We start from the raw sequence: 27,573 nt of genomic DNA on the forward strand, positions 1-27,573 counted from the left end.
TTATACCATCTTTTCTTACAAAGCCACAGAAATGGAGAATCCATTGTCAGTTATTGAAATATTGGATTTCCACAGCTGTACAGATCTTATCAGCAAGACATTTTTCTTTATGTTTAAAGAATAGTTACAACACCTGTTGTTTCTACTTTAATTTTCCCTTTATATATCTGAACTTAACCATTGTGTCTCCATTCAATGTTCTTTTCTTACTAAATATCCCTTTCAAAATGTAGAATTCACCTGTATAAAACAAAATATAAGCCTATTTTTTTAAAAAAGCCCTTTATATTCATATTTTATTTTCTTAATAAGAATTAAAAATAATTCAAGCGAATAACTTGCCAAAAATGAATCTCATTATTCATTGTTCATTTCTAAGAGATCCATTATTTTAATACTACAAAATTTTGTACCTTTTACTGGAGTGAAAAATTCTGAGTGATGAGGGGAGACAGACTTACTATTATAAAAGTACGAGATAATTTTAAATCCCTTTGAGCCTTACAATTCAAAGTTTTCTTTATTAAAAAATATTTTATTTCCCCAATACTTCAATACTGGTAATTGACAATAAATAAATATGTTTCTATTTTGCCTGTTCATTGCTGGCTAGCTAATGCAAAATTAAAATTATATTTCCCCTTCCTCTACAGAACTTTTTTTGTTTCCTTGATTGGTTGGTTAATACATAAATATCCTCACATTTATAGACTGTGTTTTTTTTAATTTAATGAGCAACATTTTGGAAGAAATTGGATACAGCTTTACACAGCTGAATGGAAATTAACACGAACTATTCACTGCAATGTTTGAGAAGAAAATATGGCAATTACCCTTTATATCTACCTTTTTTAAATCCTGATATCTGTTCCTACTGAGATCTAAATTGTTTCTTAGCTTATTTATAACTAATAATTCCTAATTTTTCCCATATGGGCTGCAATTTAAAATCATTCCTCTCAGTGTTTACGTATTAAAAATATTTTCTAACACTGAATTGTATACATACATACATACATACATACATACATGCATACATACATACATACATACATATATACACATACACACACACACATACATACATACATACATACATACATACATACACATATATGTCTGCCAGATACATTCAAGCAACAGTATGAAGCATAGTCACTGGGAAATACAGTATAACTTCCATCTCTCATATGTTATGTTTTGACCAAATTTCAGCTATTCAGATGTTCATTGCTTTCCCAATTTCAAATTATGAAACATAAACTACCAAAGCTTTTCTTTTTCTTGCTTGCTTGCTTTCCTTGGTGTTTTCATTCACATTCTGGATACAAAAAAGATAGCTTACAAATCAATATTTTCATTTCATCAAGAGCACTGTGCTTCTACAAATCACATTCTGTTATGGCACACCTGTGTCTAATGTGATTCTCTTAGTATTTATGGCAATAAAGACATGCAGGTGGGACTGGATTAGTAATGGGTCAACTATAGAATCTTTCAATTACAGGTTTCTGGTTCAGTTTCAATTCAGGTAAGTAATTACAAAGTGCTTACCATTTGGCAGCCTATGTAAAATTAATTGATGGGTTCAATCCAGAGTTTAAGTTGTAATTTCCCACTACCCATTAAGCTAACAGCATGGCTAGCATTAATTGATGCCCATTGTTGTGATTTTATAGACCAAATATTTAAATAACATAAATAGTAAATTAAACTTTAATATTCCAAATTTTAACAGTAAAATAGCAAAAGCTTTATCAGATTGTTCACTTTCAAAGCAGAATATTTAAACTGCCTTATGTTTCCCAAAAGGGTGGTAATAGCAAGGAATTAATTTCTTCATTATATATCAAACATTAGTTATACTGCACCACAAATTAGAATTTCTATGGATTAATGTATTGTTTCCATCCACAGCATATTAAATGTGGCCCAGTCATCTAAATCACCTTTCCAGAACAGTTATTAAAAAGACACTAAATTTATGTTTACATGAATATATTCAAATAAATGAATGATAAGCACAGCAAATCTGATATTGTGAGATGTTAGACATAGTATTTTTTTTAAAAAAAAAACAGGAACAGCAATTTTGATATCAAGAATTAAAACTCCACTTGCAAAAGAGCAGACAAATGTGAGAAGAAATTATTGATTGTTCCTATTTCTCTTGCAAAATTGGGAAAATGGGGAGAATCCTTCCCAATGTAGGCAAATTGGATTTATTACATTTAAATCAGTTTTTTAATTAAATTAAATTATACAGGCATTGAAGGGTACATGTATAATGTATAATTAATTAAATTATACAGGCATTGAAGGGTACAATGGATTGAAAGGTTTCAAGACCCAAAAGATTTTTAGGCATGCCTTGTTTTGCTGCTTTTCATACTAATATTATTAAGAACTTGCTCTGCTTCAAGAACACGGGAAAGATGAAAATTTGTTTATCAGTTCACACATTACTCAACGTCATTATTCTTTATCATGATTTCTTGACTAATTATAAACAAGTTCGTATATGACATTAAAACGCAATCATTTAGAGCAGGGGTGTCAAACTGGTGGCTCGTAGGCCGGATGTGTCACGCACAGGCCATGCCCACCCCAGCTCTGCGAAGGGAAAAAATGTCACAATATGTCATGTGATGGTAACATGATGCCGCGAGTTTGACCCCTGTGATTTAGAACATGGGTGTTCAACTTTTAGGCTTGCTTGGCCTGTATTGAATAAAGAGGAATTGTCTCGGTCCACATATAAAATATATAATGTAAATGTAAATACATCACATGATAATGTTAAAAGTTTCTGATCTTGTGGGACTGTAAGTAGTAGCTGTCCAAAGTTGCATATGGCCTGTGAACCAAGGATTGGACACATCTACTTTATATACTACCAGTTCTTAAGGTAGAAAATCTCCTTTCATTTTATTCCAAGAATAATAAACTCCAAGAAGCAGGTCGGAAAGACAGAGGGATAGAGATTGGCACAACATCACTAGGTTAAATGTGAATTTGATAGCTCTCATTAATCTTGACTAAATTTTAACAGCTTCTCCTAGTCTTGAGTTCTATGTGTTGGATTCCAATTCTCAGAATTTCAAGCCAATGAAGCTAAAGGGTGGGACCCTTTGTAAAATTGGAAAAGCAAGTAATTGAGAAGATTTAGTTTGTAAAAGGGCATTTTAATTAACCATTTTTATTTCTATCAACTAGATGAGAATACAGTATGTTTAGAAAAACAGTTATATAAACACATCATTTGTGAAATAAATGGAATCATATTTTCATGTTTCCTCTGATACTTTTCATGATATATTTATACAAATTCAGTGCCCATTCCTCAAGGGCAAACACCATATCACAAACCATTAATTAATTCTGCAGCTGTTAATAAGTCCCAGGTTAATTGCAAACACACAGATCACATTTCATATATACACAGTGATTTTAATTGTACTGAATAGCCAAGTCAGTTCCCAAAACTCTTTTATTATATTACTAGATGTTTTAGAATTGGTGTTTCTGTTCACACATTCCAATATATGTTGGATCTATTCTTATTCTGTACAAATAACTCAATCAACACATCCAGAAGTAGGCACAGAGCAGTTGTTTTTGCCATGTGGTTACTTATTTTGCAACTTTAATCATTAAGCATGGGGTGAAATATTTAACAGAAGATGAAAAGTATTATATATCTTTTTCTATTAATCAAGGCAGAGAGAAAAATGAGAATGATTTGGTATGACTGATAGATTCTTCAAGCGATTTAGATTTTAAAAAATCAAAATCTTTACCATTTGTTACATTTAAATTAATGTATTAATTTATAGTGTATAATCTTTGAAATTCAAGTTTAAAAAATTAAGAATTATAGAGCCAAAAATTTCCAATACCATACGACAACAAAAGTATCTAACCATTTTGTTATTTTCATTCAGAGAAAGGAGAATATAAAACTTACCTAGACTTTGACTAAGTCTGACGTCTTCTAGCTTTAAAATGTTAAATGTTCTTTTATTCCTAATTTTATCAGAGATTTTAGGCAGCTATACTGACCTAAGTTTTTTAACTTTGTCAAGTGTAATATGGTAAAGTTTCCCACAAACCTATATAACAGTCTTAGTTCCTACTTAAATCCTACTTAATACCTAATGCAACCTCATCATCTAGAACATTCATTATCATACAATTCCAAAGGCGGTGGGGAGAAGCATCACATGAGAAGCACTGGAAGACAGGCCAGTTATTAGCATAAATTAAGCTACACATCTATTTGCAGTAAACAATTGCAAATGTTAGAAAATTAATCACTCATTGTTTTCTACCTTCCCTTTCCATTCCTCCTTTGAAAGAGGATTGCAAAAGCTTTACAGTAATGACAAAGTTCATTACATTGCATGCATATGAGCCCAGAATTACAACCCAGACAATAATCTTATGATCACAAAAATCTCTGAGAGTGAGTTCATTTGGCTATGCAGCATCTAAAAACCAACGTTATATTTCTTTATACCCAGCTTCCTTTTCCTGCTTCTAAGTTACTGCATATGCAGCCATGGAATAATGTATTGATCATTAATGTAAAAAATGCTGGTAATATGATTTTTAACATTTCGTATTTTATATCCTACCAATCACGCTATCAAAGAATTTTGAGCCCTCTAAGATAAGAGCAAAGAACTCATTCCTTTTATTTATATGTATAATATTTTTCCTTTGAAATCCCTTTTAAGGGGGGAATGCTTTTACTGCTTTAAAATATTGTGAGCAACTGGAACTAAACCAATGTTTACCCAGTAGTAGCAGTCTTCTTTTTAAGTCTAGTTTATTAAGTATATCCTAATAACGAGAGCTAATTAGCCCAAACTACTGAATCAGTTTGGTGTAGTGGTCAAGGCATCAGACTTAGTGCCGGCTGAGACACAACGCCAGCTGAATGACCTTGGTCTAGTCACTTTCTCTCAGCTCTAGGAAACAAGCAATGGCAAACTTTGCCAAGAAAACTGGAGGGTAGTCACCAAGATGCCAGACTGATTCCAAAGCACACACACACAAAACCCTAGCCCAAAACGTTATGTTATTTGACTCTGGCTTCTAAGATCAAACTTTTTACATGGTGTTTTGCTCTGATATTTTAGGAAATGTAATATAAGGTATCAGTTCTCTTTGCTTCACTGTACCTGCAGACTGTTAATTCTGCCCTGTCTCCATCCTTCTTTTTCTATTGTTCTATTTTGGGAGACAATTTATGGTCATAACTAGACTACTTCAGCATGTAAGAATGCTAATGCAAATTGATATGCTTTAAACAATTAGTGAATGGGAAAATGCATAATTATTCCTTACGTGAAACAAAAATAGAGTTGAGATCTATAAGAAAAATATTGTCCTGCATACTCTTTTTCTTTCTTTTTCTCTTTTTTTTCTCAGAGGTGCAGTGGCTCAATGATTTAAAAAATGCTGAAGAAGATTGATACTCCAGAAGTTCAAGTCCTATTACCGCATGACAGAGTGAGCTCCCATCACTAGCCCCAACTTCATTGGTGGGTTTCAAAATTTTTTAGAACCTATTCTGTAGGTGTGGCCTATTTTGTGGGTGTGGCTTGGTGGTCATGTGGCCAGGTGGGAGTGGCCAATTGGTCACATCGGTGGTGGTGGTGCTCCTGGTAACGCAGGCTTCTCAGAGAGCATTAAGCTGCAGGCGCAGTGGCGCACCGATTCCAGCAGCTGCGTTTTGCCTTGAAATTTGCTGTCCGGCAACCCAAAGGGGACATTCTCCCAGTGGCATCTCAGGCAATTTTCTCTCTTGCCGCGCAAGGAAGCAAAGCCAACTTTATTTATTTATTTAGTTGGTTGGTTCCCGGACCATGGGAGGCTTTTTATGCCCGCAGTGACCCATTTCATCACTTGCATAGAAGATGCAGAATCAGTTCTGCCTAAAGGCGAAAAGGCTCGGAGCCCCTCCACGCCCGCTTGCCCATCAGAAGAAGCCTTCCAGGAGGTTTTGGCTGCCAGGCACACGGAGAGAGCTCCAAGCCTTTTTGCCTTCAGGCAGAGCTGATTCTGCACATTCTATGTTTTCCCGGGCAGAGTTACGCACCCATCCGCCTACCTGTCTTGCCTTACTCAAGTTGGTCTGGGGTGGGGAAGGACCGTTCCTTCTGCTTAGCTTATGCATGGTTCCACATCCACAGCTGACCTTTTCCTGGCCAAAAGGGAGCCTTTTTGGTCCCAGCGGGGCTTCTGGAAGAAAGTGGCCAAAGCGGCTTCACTCTCCTCCTGCCAGCCGAAGGAAAAGCCCCAGGAAGATACTGATACAAAGTCAATCACCTCACGGTGCAGCCGGTAATTACCCTGTCAGGTGGCTGCAGCTGATTCAAGTGCTGATCGGAACAGAAATAAGCGCAGAAAATCAGCCTCAACGGGCAGTTCGGCTAGTGTAGTGGTGGCTGGCTGGCTCATAATGGCTGTAATCTGTTCTAAAAACCGAGCAATGACTTTCCAGTAGAATGGACTAGGTTCTATGCAAGCCAGACAGTACTTGTTGATTGCTCCCAGATGCCAGCCACTCCTCATATATCTATTTTGCTATACTTAGCAGAGAGCTAGATCGTAATGCCAGACCACTGATCTGGCCACTCGTGGGGTAGCTAATGTTAGACAGACCCCTCTACAGCCACCTCAATCCTTTCAATTTAGTAAGCCAATCAATGAATTTGAAATATCCAATATCTCCCCAGGGCTTTTCCTTCAGCTGTCCAGGAAAATGTAGAAGGCGCAGAATCAGCTCTGTCTGAAGGGAAAAAGGCTTGGAGCTCCCTCCACGCGCCCACCGCCAAAACCTCCCAGAAGGCTTCTGCTGGTGGGTGAGTGGGGGGGCAGGCCAGGGGAGGGACCATTCCGGTAAAGGGCCCCCAGAAGCCCCGGTATGGGAAGGCATGCTAAAATCTTTCAACCGGTAAGTGTGTACCGGACAGGACCGGCTGAAACCCAGCTTCTGCCAACCTAGCAATTTGAAAGCATGTAAATGCAAGTAAATAAATAGGTATCACTTCGGTGGGAAGGTAACAGCATTCTGCGTTTGACCATACGCTTTGAGCTGCAACATGTCATGCTAGCGACATGACCATGGAGATGTCTTCAGGCAGTGCTAACTCAGTAGTTTAAAGAAATGGAGATGAGCACAGCCCACTAAAGTCAGCTATGATTAGTAGAGTAAAATCAACAAGGACTCCTTTTCCTTTTATTTCTTTTCTGGATCATTTCCTCTTTCATGAAACATCATAATTCAATCTTTTAAACACTAGCAGTCCCACATATTTCAAAAATCTTGAATTCCTCTTTGTACACCTGGATGCTGAAGGTTTAATCTTTGGCATCTCCAGGTATAACTATAAAACTCTTGCCTGCCAGTCACTATTGATGATGCTGGACTAGATGAGAAAATGAAAGACAGTTTTATATTTTCCTGTGATTGCTGAGAAACCTTTCTACAAAGTGTATTCTGCAGATTTATTTAGTTATAGTTTTTTTGAATAAAACCATACTCCAAAATGATTCCCAGCAGTTTACGACATTCACATTAAAATGCCCCCCCCACACACACACACAAGACATGTATTACATTGACACTTACTGATAAAATTATTAGCCTATTCCAGGGACTGAAGTCCAAGCAACCACTACACTTTAAAAGCTCTATGGAAGATTAGCAAAGAGGGTGTCTCCCAGGTACCTAGACAGTGCAGCAATGAGATAAAAACATATGCAGAAAGGCCCAACCTTAAATCAGTCTTCCTGACAGATGTTGTCAACCAGACCCAAATATAAATATCATCTGAATGTGCTCTTGGTTTTCACCTGTTTACTGGGCTGACATTCTAAATCTTCAGTGTGGCATACAGAAAGACTGCTCGGCACAATCTTAGATTTACTCCTTTATCCTTCTGATGATAATAATATTCCAGTGCCAATGCAGATGCACAGGTGCATTTCCCTTCAGGTGACACTTATTGGCTAAAACCATGTTGTTGCTCTTGCACTGATAAGAAAGCAAGGTATCAGCTGCCTAAGGATACCAACTTTGATTTATACCTTTGCATATAAATTAAGTTTTAAATCATGTTCTCGTTACATATTTACAGAAGAGAAGCTTTAAAGGCAAAGATATATATTCCAGAAAAACTGACACCCCTTAGTGACATTAATTCAATAAGTCCTTTCAATAGAAACTGATGATAGAGATGGAAGCTGCCCAGTATCCTTTTGGATCACATTGTTCATATTCTCATATATTATCTGAGGAACTCTTATGATACCCTTGTAAGAAAGTGTTATCCCAATAACAGAATTGAACAGCTGAGTCTAGGAATTACTAAAATAGCAGCTAACACCTCTTAAGTGACTTCCAAGTGGCAGATCTGAACTGCTAACTTCCTCAGTTACGTGTCATATTCAGTTGTTAATTTTTTTAAAAAAATTAACTATATAAAATCAGCTGTACAATATATGCTTTTTCATAAAGAGATGGAGAGTCACATACACAGGCATACAAACATATACATGCATCCAAAATATCTATGAGAGAGAGGGGGGAGGGAGGGAGGGAAGGAGGGAGGATGAGATTGTGTGTGTGTGCTGTACATGCAAATGAACATCATATATAACTCCAACATTAGCAAGTAACTATATAGCAGTGTCTCCTTGAAAAAAAAATGCTTTCGTGGTTTTATATTAAAAGAAAAATATGCATAATTAAAAATACTTTATTGTCCCATATGTATTAAGTGTACTCAATATATGTACTATCATTTCATCCAATTATAATATTCTAAGTAATCCAAAACAAACTTTAAAACACTTATCTTTTACTAATGGCTTCAAATCTAATTTTTAAAATAAAACCAGATTATTATGCATACACAACAGAATACTTCCTAATCTCTGAAGAAAACTTTAATTAACCAGTTTATTTATTTCCACTATGAATGATGCCAATATAACTTCTAGGTACTTGCATTACATCACGAATTACCTTGGAGAGCATAGTTACATTATCACATTGGATTTATCTACATTAAGTTTATCAGAAATGTGAGTTTATATCCAAACAACATTTCCTAAAGGGCAGAGGCTACATTAATACATTTCCATAGTGTGCAATTTACTTGTCTATTTTAAAACAAATTCATGCTGTACTTCAAATGCAGGTTTTCCCAGGATGACTAAAATCAAAAAAATATAAAATAATTAAAATACATACTAAAATGCAGTGATTAAAATACAGGGTCAAAACCAAGTGAAGCAGAGGCCATATACAAAGTTTAAGAACAGCAATGTGTTTAAAACTCAATGTATCAATTTATTAAAATACATGGAACAATAAATATTCCTTTGCCTAATGAAAAAACTCAAATAAAATAAAACCAGAGCTGGGCATGGAGTACTTGGAGAGCATTCCTGATAGGGGCTACCACTGAAAAGAATGAATGATTACATAGTGATAAGTTTAAAAACAAGATTAAGGAGTGGACTACCATAGCGATTGTATCTAAATAATACTATAACTGGTACACAGAGAGGGGGGAGGGAGGGAATACATCCCTTCTCAAGGGTGCTGAATACCACTCAGTTAAGCAAATAAATCATTCACTAAGAGCATCTCTGTCTTGTCTAACCTAAGCTTCTTTTCTTCACCCTTAGTCAGCTCATTAACATGGCCAGGAACTGATTCAGCATTTCCACTGTCTTGCTGTATCTAAAGGAAAGAAGGACAGAGACTGAGCTACATATGGATGATATTTCACTTTGAATCTCCAAATACCCTCTCTGAGTAGCTTCACATAGATGTTAAACAAAATGAGGAAAAGTAGATTCCTGAATATGATCTCAGTATCTTTCTATATGAACAATCCACCAAGGAGAATATAAGAGGTCCTCTGGTTCAACTTTCAAGAAATAATCTGATCAGAACCACCACAAAATTGTTCCGTCCATCCTCAGCACAGATAATCTTCCAAATGGATGAAATGATGAATGGCCGCACAAGCTTCTTAAGAGCCCATGAAAATCAACATGATTGTACTGACCATATCTCTCTTAGGTGGGGTAAGGGAGAGGAAACTATAGCATGATCAAGGCAATTTCAGAACCAAAACCAGGACTAAAATTGATTGGTAAAGATCTAAAAAAACAATTTTATCCAAAGTGTCTAGTCTTGATAAGTCATCACTTCCTTGAGCACTATCCCCAGGAGAAGATCCTGGCTAAAAATGTATAATTGTTCAAATATTTTGTGTCCAATTATATTCATTTAAAGAAAATGATAATCTTTTATATCTCAGATGAATAGATGGCCTAGTTTATTACATCCAGCAAGCCATGATGTGTAAGAATAGATCAAAATAACATTAGCAGCATTAAATTCCTACCTTGATCATGAATCTTTAAGAAATGTTCTTAAGTTTGGTTTAGGACTTTATTCCATTAAATAAAGAAGACAAAGAAAGCATAGTCTTATTCAGTAAATCTTCACAATAATCAAAGTAATCATGTACTTTGAGTTCCCAGTACATATTAGGGAGTTGGAGAAGAAAAGAAAAGAAGCAGTTCTTAATGCTTTTGCTTAATTTTAGATTAATATTATGTTATACTTTATCTCAGATGAGATTAAATAAAAAATAACTACCTACAAGAAAGCAATGGGACCAGAAAAGCTCCTTTATAACCTAAATTCTCTTTGGTAAAATGGTTAAGGAGGTACAACCAATTTTAATAGATTGAATTCATAAAGACAAGCAGAGCATAATATATGGAAAGCATCATGACCAGTGGTGGGATTCAAAAAAATTTACTATTGGTTCTGTGGGCATGGCTTTGTGGGCGTGATGTGGCTTGGTGGTCTGGATTGGTGGGTGTGGCTTGGTGCGCATGGCATGGGAAGGATAGTGCAAAATCCCCATTCCCTCTCGATTAGCTGGGACTTGGGAGGCAGAGAATAGATGGAGGGGGCTAGTCAGAGGCGGTATTGACCGGTTCTCTGAACTACTCAAAATTTCTGTTACCAGCTCTCCAGAACTGGTCAGAACTACTGAATACCATCTCTGATCATGACTATGAGAGACTCTCATGGAAATTATTATTTTTCCCCTGGACTTTCAAAGGACTATCTTTCTCAAGAGTGGAATAGTCTTCTACAAGTCTACAATTTCTTTGAAACTAAAAGTACAAAAGATGATGCCTTTCAATTATCCTATGACTTTACCAGAAATTTGTGTATATATAATTCAGGGTTTGTTAATTTGCGTGGCTGAGCTGATTATGATTTTAATTTTATAAAATTTAAAAAATAATAATAAGTGCAGATAGATAGAAACCAGAACAGAGTGGATTTATAGATGAATTGGAACAGACTCAAAATAAATTGATCCTATCTTCTCTATTGACAATCTTTCCTTAGGATGCTCAAACTAGCTTATATTCTCATCAGTTAACCTCCTAGCTAACGGACTCCAATATATTATTTTAATCTTTAAAATTGGATTAATCGCTTCTTTATCAATCCTTGGACACCCCCAAGATCATTAGAATATTTACATCATCCCACTGATGAAAATTCTGAAATCCAGTTTTAAGATATTAATAATATAACAACATACATAATTATTATTTATAAGGAATGAAAGTGCACGTTAATTGATCACTAGCCACATATACCCCAACTGCTTATTGTGTTTCTGAACTTCTTAGCCACAGCAGATCTCAATTCCCATCCTGGCAAAAATGCTAGAGCAGTCATGTAGTCTCTCAAAAGAAGGGCCTCAGACCCCAGATTCACTTGTACAACCAGTTAGTGTAAACAGCAGCACATCAAATATGAAAAATCTCAGTAACTTTCGGAAGAAAACTGTAACAAAACAAGCCAACAGTTAGGTTTTGCTGTCAGAACACATAAATTAGGGTATGACAGTGATGGTTTTGTAACCTTCATTATAAAGGTCTCTGTTGCAGAGCAACTTATTGCCGGAAAAATGTGTACTATATGCAACCTTGTATACTTGACTATTTGTGTGCGTCGAATCTTAATGCCTGACAGATCTCTTATATATTGGCTCCTTTTTACCTGAACCTTGACTTCTGCTCTCTTGCTTTCACCCAATGGAACTTAATCTAATATTTCTGAAACATCACATACTGTTTTGTTATTGATTTAATGGCTACCGTTTCATGAATATCCCTTTGAATTACAGATGGATTGGCTCAATATCTAGTTGTAGCTCATGAGAGGAGAGGTGTCCTTTTTTTATAACCTATACAATAAGATGTAGCAAAATGCCATGAGATTTAACAATTATATAGAAAAGAAGGCTCCAGCTCCAGAAAACCTGTAGATTTGATCAGGCAGCAAATGGCATTATCTAATGCAGACCAAGGGACCACTATGACAGATCATAAAAGTAAACCATTGGGATCATAATAAACTATCCTTGTAACCATCCTAGACTATGCCCAACCAATCTGTCTTATTTCCATAGAACTGGTGTCCACAGAATGACTAATGATGAAAGGTACATGACAGTGTTTTGTATTATAAATGCTGTGATTTACATACTGTATCAGGTATCATGACCAAATATGTAATAGTGCCATTTGTGTAAAAACATCACTTTTATGTTACAATTTGCTGTGGTTGCCTGATGAGTACAAGAACATTCACATACAAACCACAGAACCAAAAAGGTCTGGGTCAGAAAGTGATTTTATTTTTAAAAAGAGGAAATTTTGCTCACCGTAATAAGGCAGGCTGTGGTCACCAAATAGGCCAGAAACAAATTAAAAGTATCAATTATTTTTTGCCAAATATTAGTATATTTTCTCACTTTAAAATTCTGTGTAAATAATGCTTCCCTAACCTGCTACCTATGCAATCCTGATATTACCTTCTGATGTCCTTCATTTATTGTTCCACAATCAACCTGTTGTTGGTGCATCATTTCTTGTTTTCTGTCTGCTGACTGCATTTCTTTCCAGATTAGAGCCTCCAGATTACTACTACTAATACTATTAAAGGGAATTCTTTCCCTTCTTCTGCTACCCAAATCATCTCTTTTAGGAAAGGCAGGGTTAAATCCTTCAAAAACTAAAGAAGCAAGAATTTGGTTGTCCTTTGTCTATAGACCTAGTTAACAAGGAGAAATTGGACTTCATTCCACTTTTTTACACTTTGGGAAAAGCATTATCTGTCATTTCTGACTACAAATCTGATTGAGGCTCCGCACAATCTCTAGTAATAATCTTCAAGCCTTGTTTTTATCCAGTTGTGTACTTGGCTTCTTCTCCCCTCCTGTTTTAATGTTTAGCCATTCTATCCAGTTCATTGAGGAGACATGGGAAACCATTACTTTAGCTCTGCAGAGTCACATACCTATTCCACTTCCAAAGAAGGGAAAATCCATGAGTTTTTTACTCCTCTTCCAAAACGTTTTCTGTCCTACAAAGCCATTTTTAGCAATAAGGAATAGATAGCAGAATGTGCAGCCTTGCTCCTTTTCCTTCGTCCCAATCTTTTTCCTTTTATATTCCATTTTTACTATCTTATTATAGATCCTTATTAGCTGCTCTGGGACGCCTAAAATTAATGGTTTCTTAAATAAAAGATTCAGAGCTTTGTGTACGCCCCTAGCCTATGCATCCCTATTTATATGACCGGGAAAGGGGGAGTTCCTGTAGGGACTAAAGTTCTGTTGCAATATAGCATAGCGGAGAGTGTGGCATCAGCCAAACAGAACGACATCAAGGGGAGATGGGACAGAAAGATGACATATCCACGAGGAGGCAGCCAACAGTGTCCAAGGGGGTAGCCGGAAGCATATATCCCTCATAACCATGGTCGATGTTGAAGACAATATGAAGGGTAATGGCCAGATATCAAAGTCTCAGTAGATAATAAAGTCACAGTAGAAGATAAAGTTGCAAGATGGCAAAGCGGCCATGACAGACAGCAGCAGCAGTGGCGGCTGCTCCAACAATTGAACTCCATCCATACCAACCACGCTCATATCCATTGCCAGAGCTACACTCCATTGACCCAGTCCATATTGTCATGAGGGGGGGGGGGCAAACAGCCCAACGGCACAGTACAGTGGTCCAGACAACAGCGGTAATACCAGCAGGCCACAACAAAGGAAACCCCCCCACTCCAACCACGCCCACGACAACAACCGAAGCCATCCTCCGCTGGCATCAATGCCCATGCCAGCCGCCTCAGCCGCTCCCCACTAGTCCAGCCTATAATGTCCATAAGCAAGGGGGGAGCAACTAAGATAGTACCACGGTGTGGGCAGCGGCAGAAATCTCTAAGCTAAGCTTTTCAGCAAGCCGGCCTGGCCTGAATAGAATAAATTAAATTATTAATTTAAATTGTCAATTTTAATTTAATCCTAAATTTGATGTAAATTGTCAATTGAAGGTTATTGGATTTCCTATTTAATCTTTTTTAACTTTTGTCATATGTGGTTTTTATGTTGTACGCCGCCCCTTGGGAGAAGGGTGGCATATAAATCCAATAAAACCAAACCAAACATAATTAAGATTCTCTGCAGGAGGCCAGAGAAGGGATGAAATGTTGAATGAAAGAAAAGACTATTGCAGAGTAGTTTCACAAAGCAGCCTCCTTTTATGGATGGGAAATAAGAGCTTACTGTCCCAGCAATGCTGGGTTTTGAAGATCCTGAAGATCTTTCTAAATGAATCAAGCTGCAAAAGGGTGCTGAGCTTGAGAACAGCTAAGATATAAAATGGTTCCAACTTTAGTAGGAAGGCAAAGAATATTCTTATATTGAGATCTATAAGATGTCTATAATTTACCTGTGTGAGCTGCTTCGTGGCAGGAAAGTAGCATGATTTGCCTCTTATTGGCATTTCTCAGCAGTTCTCAGCTTTGAGCTGTAGTTCCATTCCTTGGAAGAGGTTTCTGCTTATACACAAAAGCCTCCTCCATCTATTGGGACAATTCAAGGTAGCCTTCAAAGTGAAACATAGCAACACAACCTCCTTTTACTTAGAAGTTGGGGGCATGCATTCCTTCATGAAGCAGCTTTGTAAGGGATGGGATTACATAAAAGCATCTTTCAAACTTTTGCACAGGTTGAGATACAATGTTCATTCAATTGTACCATGGGCCTTTTCTTGGACTGAAATTGATTTTACAGTGCAGACAACCTGGAGCACTGAATAGATCAGATTTAATTTTGATTAAATGTTTGACACATTTAATACTTATAAACATATTAATTTTGATTAAAAGCATAGAACAGAAATTTGCAACCTCTGGAACACAGCAGCACACCTGACAATTTTGAACTGTATAGAAATGACCCTGAATGTCCAAATCATTCAGCGAGTTTTACAGTATAAAATACAGCCTACTTTCTAATAACTGTTATTATACAACCAAGCTGCATATTACTATTTTGGTATTTCCTTTCCCAAGAATGATTCCATTGTTATGTAACGTAGAAAAGAAGATAACCATCTCTTCATTTACCTATAATGGGACTGTTGTCAGTTGGAGGTTTTGAAGTGAGAAAAACATATTCTCATATTGAAAGCAGTATTCCATTGAATGCTTAGGTGTCACAAAGTCCTCATAGTATTTGTCAATCAATCTACACCCAAGAGCTGAAACAACATAAATCACTTTCATCTTTTTCACTTAAAATGAATTTGCTCCCAAGGAATCTGTATCAGGTCAGAAGCCATGCATCTCTCTATTGCTCTGTCCTCAGCCCAGCAGGATTCAATCACATGAATTTTTGCATTCAGAAGGAATGACCACATCAATAAAGGCTTTATTTAAAGGCAGAATGAGAAGATAACACACAGCAGTACATAAAACATCAATGGGAAAAAAAAACCTCCACAAATATCAAAGAATATAAAACACTAACAAATACATTTTAAAAAAAGTAAGAACAAAGAAAGACCTTATGCCTCTTCTTCCAGTCAAGATGGCAGGCAGTCCCCTTCGAAATCAGAAAATATATAGCATCATCTTGGATCTTTCTGAACAACTAATACAGACTCCAAAGTGAAATTAATCACACCTGTTTTCAATGACCTCATCTCATTTAATTTGGCCAAGGCTGAACAGAATCAACTATGCAAGCCGGCCATCAAAAGATAAAGGAGCATTGAAGATGAGAAACACCAATATGCATAGGTGTTCTATAATAAGGACAGGATAAAATAGAATATAACCTTTTAATAACTAAAATAAATCATTGGTTAATTCTGTGTGACATTACATGGGGATATAAAGTTTTATGTGCCACACATCTAAGTTAAAAGAATACATTTCAACTATGCCTCCTGATGAAACCACCATCACTGCAGCCATGCAGTCAAAATTAAAATGTTTATTCTGTTAAAATGCTAGAAGACTTTTTCATAGGCATAAATCTGTGACCCATCCTATTTCCCAAAGTAAGCTGGATGCACCCAATTATTTAGAAGAAACTAAGCTTTTAAAATATTTCCATTTTCCAAAGAACAAAAGTTATCATAAACCACACTTAATTAGTTTCATGAATGCTTCATTACATTAATTTGTTGAACATTCAATATAAATGTATAAATGTAAATAAATAATATATAATTTCACTTGATTCTTTAAAACAAAAAAGGTATGAAAGGGCTTACTCACATTTTGCTGGTAGATCATAACCACAAGTGATTTTGGCTTGTCCAGTTTCACAGCCGCTCAGACTGCGACATTCAGCAACTAGACAAGGACCAGCAGCTCTATGTATACATCCATCCACTAAAGAAAAGAACACAGTTTTCAATTAAACAAACTTTTTCACTGCTTTCACAAGAATGAGACAGAGCAAAATCAGCTTCCAACAATAGTAGTAGTAGTAGTAGTAGTAGTAGTAGTAGTAGTAGTAGTAGTAGTAGTAATAATAATAGTAGTAGTAGTAGTAGTAGTAATGGAACAGCTTATATCCTCTGACGTTACCTTAACAGTTCCTAGGTCCTTGGTTAGGACTCAAGCTGTTGAGCTACCAACTAGCCCCAAAGGCTGTGAATCTCACCAAAGATTAACTTAATATTAATATTGATATTGATATTGATATCGATATCGATATTAATAATATTAATAATATTAATAATATTAATAATATTAATAATATTAATAATATTAATAATATTAATAATATTAATAATATTAATAATATTAATAACATTAATAACATTAATAATATTAATAATATTAATAATATTAATAATATTAATAATATTAATAATATTAATAATATTAATAATAATAATTAATATTGTTAATATTATTAATATTATTAATATCGATATCGATATCGATATCAATATCAATATTATTATAATACCCCTGGGTGGGGCCCGACTAGTAACCAATGCCAAATCCGGCGAAACAACTGGCCGCTGTGATACAATTGTATAATAATAATAAAACATGCACTGGCTGATTATTTAAAAGAAAGTCAAGAACATCTATTAATCGAAGTAAAGAACAAAAATCTACTGAAGGCCCAACAGACGAAACAAGAATACAGAAAAGATGTGATAAAATCAAGAATGAAGAGTTGGCAGAACAAAGCACTGCATGGCCAATTTCTGGAAAAAATAAAAGATAAAGTGGACAGTGAACAAACTTGGTTATGGTTAACAACAGGTACATTAAAGAAAGAAACAGAGTCACTAATCCTGGCTGCGCAAGAACAAGCTATCCGCACAAATGCCATTAAGGCCAAAATCGAAAAATCCTCTGATGATGCCAAATGCAGACTTTGCAAAGAAGCTGATGAAACTGTTGATCACATACTCAGCTGCTGTAAAAAAATCACACAGACTGATTATAAATTGCGGCACAATTCAGTAGCGCAAATGATCCATTGGAATTTGTGCAAAAATTTTAATATTAAAACAGCAACAAACTGGTGGGAACATAAGCCTGAAAAGGTCACCGAAAATCAGATGGTCAAGATCTTGTGGGATTTCCGTATACAAACGGACAAAATACTGGCGCATAATACACCAGACATCACACTGGTTGAGAAAAACAAGGTTACAATCATAGATATTGCAATACCAGGTGATAGCAGTGTCGCCGAGAAGGAATATGAAAAAATCGCGAAATACCAGGACTTAAAAATTGAAATTCAACGATTATGGCACAAACCAGCAGTGGTAATTCCAGTAGTAATTGGCACACTGGGTGCTATCTCAAAAGCACTGGAATTACATTTAAAACAGTTAAAAATTGACAAAATCACCATCAGACAAATGCAAAAAGCCGCACTGCTTGGATCTGCATGCATATTATGAAAATACGTTATGACGTCCTAGGCCCCTGGGTGGGGTCCGACTAGTAATCAATGCCAAATCCGGCGAAACAACTGGCCGCTGTGATACAATTCTGTTGTTGCGAATAATAATAATATTAATAATAAAATAACAATAATAATAATATGTGCTTCTAAATCCAAGCCTGTTTGGGGAAAGACAGGGAAAATGTTTAATTTGAGAGTTGTCTTTCATTTACTTATTCCACAAAGAGGAGAAAAGGTGTTGCCTTTTGTTTGAAGTTCTGGCAAAATTGTAGCCAAAACCTACCAGGATCTATCTGTTATGGATTAATGCAATAGGAACAACTCTCTGATGTAAAGATATTCTGCTGGGCTAGGGGAAAAACGGTTGACCAAGCTAAGACTTTTTCTCCTGTTCAAGAAAGGGGAAAAGAGAAAACCTTTTCCAATTTTGTTTTAAATAACGGTACATCCTTGATAACAGTGAAAGTTGATAGAGAGTCCCAAATATGGTCTAAAATGCATACAATGTACCCAAAGACAGACTTTACTTGCAAGGTATGGATATACACATGCCCAAAAAGATACTGATAGTATATACCAAAAAAAAAAAAAAAAAAAAAACCCTCTCACCCAACTCACATTACATTTCTGTCATATTAATGTGACTGGTTATTAACTTATCTAGTTACCAAGTGAAAAGAAAATTGTGTTTGTTATTATTAAAAACTCAGTCTGAAGATTAAAGTTTGATTCAATATTACTTTGTGGATCTATCTAATCCCTTTGGGTTAGTGGGTAGAATATTAAATGTTTGAATTAAATAAATAAAAACATTCCTGTAAATTACCTGATACTTGCTGCATTATAAAATCTTTTATATAAAGCAATATGACTACCACATTATCTCTTTATTCCTGCAATATTCTAAACATTTAATAACTTAAATTATAACATTTTCAACTGTAGTATCAACCAAAATTGGAACATTCCTAGTGCTCACTGTCACTGAAAAGCAGAAGGGAGGAGAGATTTTTTTATTTCTATTTCTATTAATAAGTAATAGGAGAAATATTTCCCCCAATTAGAGATGCAATATCAATTAAAATAAATATCTAAAACCAATAAAAATAACTGCAAATATTGCTAGTCACTACACTAATGGCAATGTTACAATTTATTACAAGAATACTGTAGTCACCATATGTTCCTTTCATATGTTGAAATTACAGAAAGGGACAAAAAGTAGTAGAATATGGTGTGATCCAAATTTAATCTCTAATTCTACAAATATTTACATAAACAAAGGAAATCACAATCCATCTTGTGGACATTGAGTTTGTAATTCTGAGTTGCTACATCCATTCAAGAAATCTGTTTCAGACTAGATCCATGTAACAGAGATGGGGCTAATTGGTTTACTCCTTTTATCCCCTTAAATCTTATGTTTCCTATAGCATACTGAGATAAGAAGATAGTGAGATTGATCTCTTTGGACAAAAGCCCTTTTATAAAGTTGGAGTCAAATCATGACATATCTATCTCACTCTTTATAAGGTAAGGCAACTACCATTTTCCCATACAACAAAGATTTCCAACCAGTTGACTTAATTAACTGAAGCCTTCCATTCATTTTAAAATGTGCTATAAATAATAGTTTAGGACCACTGTAAAATTGACATTTCATTTTGCTGCTACCAGTAGTCTTATGACCAGTGAAATAGATAAATCAATGACACGTGTTTGATCTGGTCTAGATATATGAACCAGGTAGGAATGTGTAAATCAAACTGGAAATTATCTATAGTAGGGATATCAAACTCACATTGACACAGCAGCATCACATGACATATTGGGACTTTTCCCCCCTTTGCTAAACTGGGCATGAACATGGCCAGTATGTGACACATCTAGCCCATGGGCTGGGAGTTTGACAGCCCTGATCTATAGTATCCCTAACCTTGTAGTAATTTTCACCACACATATTGTGAATGCTAGTTTTTCTTTCTTTAAGACTTCAGCCAAAAAAAGCCAGATGAATGTAGAAATATTAATAAGATTAGAAAAAGAAATTCTGTTGATTCTGTAAAGGGCATTGTATTATAAGTAACCAATATTTTTTATTTCACTTACAGGAGTGTATGCTATGAAATAGCATAAAGCTAGAGTTCACATTCCTACATTTAAATAGCAGATCAGAATCAAGTCACAATCAGGTTTCTCATTACTGCAAGTTATTCAGGAGATTATGATTTCTTCTTATGAGTTTTCTGTTGCTACAGTTAAATGAAAGGAATACAACATGCATAGTAAATATGCCACTTTACAATACATAAAGTAAAGAAACTCTTGTACTAAATCAATGCTTCTATATATCATTATTACGGAGCTGAGGTAGAGGGAACATTTTTTTCTTATTTTCTTCTCTCTTTTATTAACTTTGGGATGAATATACAGTTTACAAAATTACGTCCCCTGGGCCATAAACAGTCAGAAGCAACCAAATAACAAACATTATAATAAAATCACAACAATGCATTAAAATCATATTAATATTATAAATAATTACAAGCAGCTTGTTCTTATGGCATATTCAAGGCTTTCATACAAAGCCCTTTTCACAGCATGTTGAAATTGGCCGAGGAAAAGAGCCAACCAAACCAACTCATATTATATAAGCTGTCTTTAATAACTTCTGTAAGAATACTCTTTTCTGAGCTGAATCTTGCTTGGCGAAGGTTAGCTACAAGCCAAGCTATTCTTGATTCCAAACACTGATTCAGCATACCCACAGTATATCCAGAGTTAGCATGTAGGTTGACAGTATCAAATCTCCCTAAGTAGTTGTCTCTGATTGTTAAATGATCAAGAGAAGAACATTGCCCTTCAAGTAACTATTGTGGAATTATCATTTAAGTATTTAAGTAAAAAAACACCAAGTTGAATTATTAACTCTATAGTCTTAGAAACTGCAGTATGAAATTGACTTAGGTAATACTTACTGGGTCAAGTGCTAGTAATAACCTTTCTTGCTATAGGACAAAACTTGAAGGTCTTGTGAAAAAGGTGCTTGCCGCCAAAATTATAACGAGTCATCAAATATTTCACATTCAGTGGGGAGCTTTTATCATGTGCTATGAATATGAATGTTTAAATAAAGGGAACAATGCTTCTATTGTAGACTCACACTGTATTACTGAAGACAGTTTAGTAAATTACAGAGCTAGATTTTCTGGAAAGACTTGAGAAATAGTTGGTGGGATAAAAAAGGATATTACTAGGTAGTTAAAAACAGCATTTTAAATGTAAAATCAGATTTTAATGTTGACCATGCACATGTAAATTGGGTCCATCAATCTGTATATAATAATCTACACAAACAAAATCCTCATCTTCTGTAAGAAAATAGTGTGTTGTTCTTTTGTAGGCAATTCTGTCAAGCATATTATCAATGATTTCACCATACACATGCAAAACATAGTTTTGACATTTCATACTTTTTCTAAATTTATATTATCTTAAAAGAAAAAAAGAGAATATTTTTAAAAACTTAATAAATTTTCTAGTTGCACAAATTCTACACCACCAGAAGGTTGTCTCTAATTCCAACATCACTTGAAAGTTGCAAAATTAAGGAGTTATCGTGTCTTTATTAGCATGGATATATGTCCAAGGTAAATCAAGTCTCTTCTAAAAGTAAAAGACAATACAAAGTGCAAGATGACAACACACATGATAGAGAAAACTATATATCTCAATTTGTAGTACTATGCTAACAAAGGTTAAACATTGGGGAAAAGTCACATTATTAGTGAAATATAATAAATATATTTATCAAGAAATCTCCATAATGAGGTGGATAACATGGCTAATTTTTATTTATATGCTTCAGAATTGCCTCTGATCACAATTCCCAAACATTCACGTATGATTTCCTGCCATGATTTCTAAAATAAACATTTCTGTATGATTTCCTGCTGTGATTTCTCAGGCGAGAAGCATATGAAAATTATAGCATGAGCCAAAATGTAGTGGTGTGCACAATGCTGGACACTTCTAGGTTTGTCCACTTTACAGTTCTGATAGGGAACCTGCAGTGACTCCCAGTTTTCTTCCAGGTGAAATTTAAGGTGCTGGCTATCATCTTGAAAGTCCCACAGAGCATGGGACCAGGTTATATACTGAACCACCTATCACAGAGATGATCTACCTGCCCTATCAGATTAGATAGAATAAGCACACTCCAGGTTCCTTCCCTGAAATGTTACCATCCAGTGGAACCTCGAAGACGTGCCTTTTCCATGGCTCCCCTCTGCCCTGTGGAACACCCTGCAGCAAAAGCAGGGCGCACTTTCTGAGCTTTCCAAGCCATTCTGACTTTTCATCCAGGTGCTGGAATCAATTGGGGTGGAGTCACGGGTTATGTTTGGTCATGTTTTACAATTTTATGTTTTTTTTAATAGTTTAGCATTTTTATTGTTGTATGAGCTGCTGTTAGCTGTATTTTAAGATGGCAGCCACACATATATTTTAAATAAATAAACTACCTAACAGCTTAAAATGTATTAATGAGAAGCATCATTGAAACTAATTAAACATTTCATCTCCATGATTAAAAGTGCTGTTAATTGTGGTGGAACATATGGTAACTAAATTTGAATGTTAGTCTTGAATTATAGGATCAACTAACTTAGAAATATAGTCCTTACATAATTTCAAAACAAAATATTATTTATCCTCTGTCACAGATAATAGGACATTGTGTTGGAAGTCTTACAGAATTTATTCTTTTATCATTTACATGGCACACCCATGATGTCACACAGCAAGAGTTTATATAGAATATAAATATAGGGATGTGATTTCTTGTTTTACTGATGATGCTCATCTTGCATATACTGGTGGGAGCAGATGGGCTTCTCCTTACAGGGCTTATTCTTTCAAAAACAGTTTCAAAAATTAGATTCAGTTCAGGCTGCTAGTAGATGCCCATTAAATCATCGTGAACCATTAGCATTGCTTTTAATCAACTCTATACATGGTATGCAATCCTCTCATGTTAATTAAAACATCCCAGTTCCTAAAAAAGAAAGCTTCCTGCTGTTGTGTTTACCTACATAAAGAAAACCAAAGAGCAGAACACATTACTATATAACACATTTACATTGAAATATTGTTTTTCATTTATGCCCAAATTGTAAGACAATTCAAATTACATTATAAGAAATTATACCATCAGTATATGTACAATACAAATGCAGTTTGTAGGTGTCATATACCATATTTTGCTGCCATTGTTCAATGTTCATTTCGCTGACTTCTAAAATAACTTCTGTAATATGCCACTGGATGGATGGAAAGGATTGGAGAGGATCAAGTTGAAAGTTGCTGATTTAGCAATGGGAAGTCCCCAGTCTAGCTCTGTTATTAAACCTGTCAGAAACTTAGAATCTAATTTCATTATGCTTTAAAAACACATGAAGATTTTTTTTGTAGCTTAGTTAGTTTTCAAGAAGCCTAGCCTATATTTGGGGTAGTGAATTTACAAGATTCTTTCATGCTACTAAAAATGTGTATTGCCAGGAAGGGGAACTAAGATTTCCCTCCTAAAATTACATAATATCTACCTAAATTATGGAAGATATAGAATCAGTGTTTTTTTTAATATTTTTAAATATCAAGGAGGGAAGGAAGGAATGATGAATTCTATTCTCCATAGAATAGGTCAACCTATTCGCCAAAGCACCTGAAAGCAGGACAAGAAGCAAGGAAAGCACCAACCTAGAACTAAGGAGAAATTTTCTGACAGAACAATTAATCAGTGGAATGACTTGCCTCCAGATGTTGTAGGTGCTCCAACACTGGAGGTTTTTAAGAAGATATTGGACACCATCTGTCTGAAATAGTATATGTTTCCAGCTTCAGCAGGGGGTTAGATTAGAAGACCTCTGAGGTCCCTTCCAACTCTGTTATTCTGAATTTCTAAGGGAATTAACATTTTGTTCATTATTTCAATATCTATAATGAAGATGCACAAATAGCGATTACTAAACGTTCTTTGTTACAGTAACACAAACATGCATGCATAGAGAGATTAGGATGTATGATTATGATGCCATTAGGCATTCAGTCCAGATTTTATAACCTTTAATCCTCATTGTGAGGCTCATTGGATCAATATATGCATTTGCATCCTTGTTAGGCAACTATTTTGATTAGTGAGAGATTCCCTGATTTATATTTGAGCTTGGAAGAACTATAACCAAGTATACTTTATAATATGTCAGAAATACCTGAAACTCAGTCTCAAGCCCTGGTGGCGCAGTTGTTAAAGTGCAGCATGGCAAGCAAACTCACATCTTGGAGTTCAATCCTGAGGGGCTCAAGGTTTACTCAGTCTTCCATCATTCTGAGCTCAATAAAATGAGGACCCAGATTGTTGGGGGCAATATGAAAAAAAGGCTTACATTTTAAACTGCCCAGAGGGTGTTGTAAAGCACTATGGGTCATTATATTATTGCTATTGCCAAAGCACAAAATGGAACAAAGAAGGCATCTGTAAAGCAGACTCAATAGGCAGAAAATAAAATTTTCCAATGTTTACCAATCCATGCAACCTTTTGCTACCTATTGCTTCCAAAATCAGAGCCTAACTGGGTCTAATATTGCTCAAGACACCCTGGTCCTGCAACCATATTCTTGCCTCTCAATTTGCCAAATATCACATACATAGACATACCCAACACGTGGTATGGGCTAAACAGGCGGTTGTGTCCAGTAGTGCCTAGTCTTTAAAGGAGATCTGGCAGCAGACAGAATGTCTTGATTCTGTGTATTCAAAGGTGGCAGCAAGGAAAAAGGAAATGGGAGGTTCAGTCAAGTAATATTAGACTTTACCCTGACTCAGGATATGTTGATACTTAAAGTATCTAATATCCACTAAGATTCACCACATAGAATATAAAGATATCAATTTGAACACCTACTTTTTTTTGTATCCCAGGCTTTAATCTTTTTAGAGAGCCTAATTTAGTGGTGGCTAATCTTTTCCAGATTGAGTGCCCAAAGCATGCACGTGCCTGAATCCAATGTGTGCATGCGCCCCGCCTCCTGTGCATGCGCCCTGCCTCCTGTGCATGTGCTCCCTACATGCCGCCTGCTCCCTTGCATGCACGTGGCCCCTCGCACACACCCCACCCCTTCACATTTGCCCCACCCACATGTATCCCACTCCACCTACATGGCAGAGACCCGATGACCAGTTGGCTTGTGGGAGGCACACGTGCATGTATGGTAGAGCTGAACTAGGGCAATGGCTTGCCTGCCCACAGAGATGGTGCTGCATGCCACCTGTGGCATATGTGCCATAGGTTTGCCATCACAGGTCTAACTTATCAAAGAAAATAGACTGACACCAGTTGCAACAACCTGCTTTGCACTTGTTATACATTATGATTCTCTCTTCTACCTCCATCTTATGGCTTATAAGATTACCATGGAGTCTAAGACAATAGTTTCAAGAGCTGCTACTGAAATTGATGGTCTGGACCTCCTGGACCTCTTACTCTGAAAGGCCTCTATGGCCAGGTAAGTCATAAACTCTGTTCAAAATAGCTGTTTACTCTTTCTGGAAACGCAGGAGGCGCAGTGGTTAAATGCAGCACTGCAGGCTACTGCTAGATCAGCAGGTCAGCGGTTCAAATCTCACCGGCTCAGGGTTGACTCAGCCTTCCATCCTTCCGAGGTGGGTAAAATGAGGACCCAGATTGTTGGGGGCAATATGCTGACTCTCTGTAAACCGCTTAGAGAGGCCTGAAAGGCCTATGAAGCGGTATATAAGTCTACTGCTATTGCTATTGCTATTGATTCTTTTTTTCCGTGGGGAAAAAATGTCATTCATTGTGATCAGTTTGTGCAATCTTCTTGTATAAACCTAGCATACAATGTACCACTTATGCTGCTTCTTTGCACAATCTGCAATTTGAATTATTTGATGAATTTTCAATTCTGACCTTGACTGCATTATTTTGAATAATTTGCTCTTGAGCAGCCAAGATCAAGCCTTTAGTTTCTTTTTTAATACTTTGGTTGTAGTTTTTATTTTTAACCACTTGTCTCCTATCTTTTGTAGAAACCTATGCTAATGCTTTTCTTTGTTGGTATTCTGTTCCTGTTTTTAATTACATTATTTATTTATTTTTTATGTGCCGCCATGTTTGTGATTAAAATATGTGAAAAACAAGCAAGCAAACAAACAATAATCAGCCAATGCATGTTTTTCTTCTTTAACAATTTGTTTGAATTGAAGTAAACCTCTGCTCAATTTCTGCAGGGTGTGGATAATCTATCAACATCAGTACAGGGTTGCATAGTGAATAGTCATCTGTTTTCATGTTTTTTTATCCAAACTGTCCAGTTTAGCTTGTGTCCAGTTAATCACTCCAGCAGAGTATCATACCACAGGTACAGCCCAGGTAGTGATAGCTTTAATGGTGTTTCCACCATTTATTTTTGACTTTAGCAATTTTTTCACTCTTTGGATTTATTCCTTATTAATCACATTTTAACTTGTCTATGGTTGATTATCCAACTGTAAAATGCCCAGATACTTGTAAACTTCATCATGTTGGCTCCTATTGTTTTGGGCATTCAGCATTTCAATTCCATTATTATTTGTGATTCCATTATTATCACTCTATATTTGTTTATATTTTCTTCCAATCGTTCTGCAACTGCTGGCTTGATTGCTCAGCCAACAGTCTTGAGTGCAGTAGCCCATTTTTCACCAGTTGTCCAAGAACTCCAACACCTAGTGCAATCCTTGTTGACTCCAGTGACAAACAAGCTGGTATTAATTTCTATAATTTATGTCTCACCATATTTTTATGGGAGACAGCCTTTGACTCCTCTGATGAGACCTGTCCAATATGATTAAACCTCTGGCATATCTTTCATCTTCCTCAGATCATACAAGCTCCATATACATACATCTGCATATACATGGACACATTCTTCTCTTTCTACATGGAGCCTGCAAGGTTAAAATAACTTGGTTTACCATTCCTCATATGATACACTGTACATTTTGCTTGCTTAATTATGCTGTCATCATCTATGAGGCCAATGCCATTATGCTCAGCATCTTTTGTTAACAAAATTGTCTTTGGTACTGTTAATATAATGCTATGCTTTGAATTAATTTGCAATTCTCAGGATTTTTTCC

General features: G+C 35.9%; 1 protein-coding gene across 1 annotated transcript in view; it reads right to left on the minus strand.

The window, feature by feature from the left end:
* Positions 1–27,573, minus strand: part of MACROD2 (mono-ADP ribosylhydrolase 2) — a 1,059,851-nt gene that overhangs the window by 813,649 nt on the left and 218,629 nt on the right. The window contains exon 5 of the mRNA XM_087716844.1: positions 16,709–16,825. Coding sequence (XP_087572970.1) covers positions 16,709–16,825 — 117 coding nt within the window. The remainder of the gene's footprint in view (positions 1–16,708; positions 16,826–27,573) is intronic.

The sequence above is a fragment of the Thamnophis sirtalis genome, unplaced genomic scaffold (assembly GCF_051295495.1).
Source record: "Thamnophis sirtalis isolate CommonGarterSnake01/CBP01778 unplaced genomic scaffold, rThaSir2_p1.2 scaffold_5, whole genome shotgun sequence".
Taxonomy (NCBI): domain Eukaryota; kingdom Metazoa; phylum Chordata; class Lepidosauria; order Squamata; family Natricidae; genus Thamnophis; species Thamnophis sirtalis.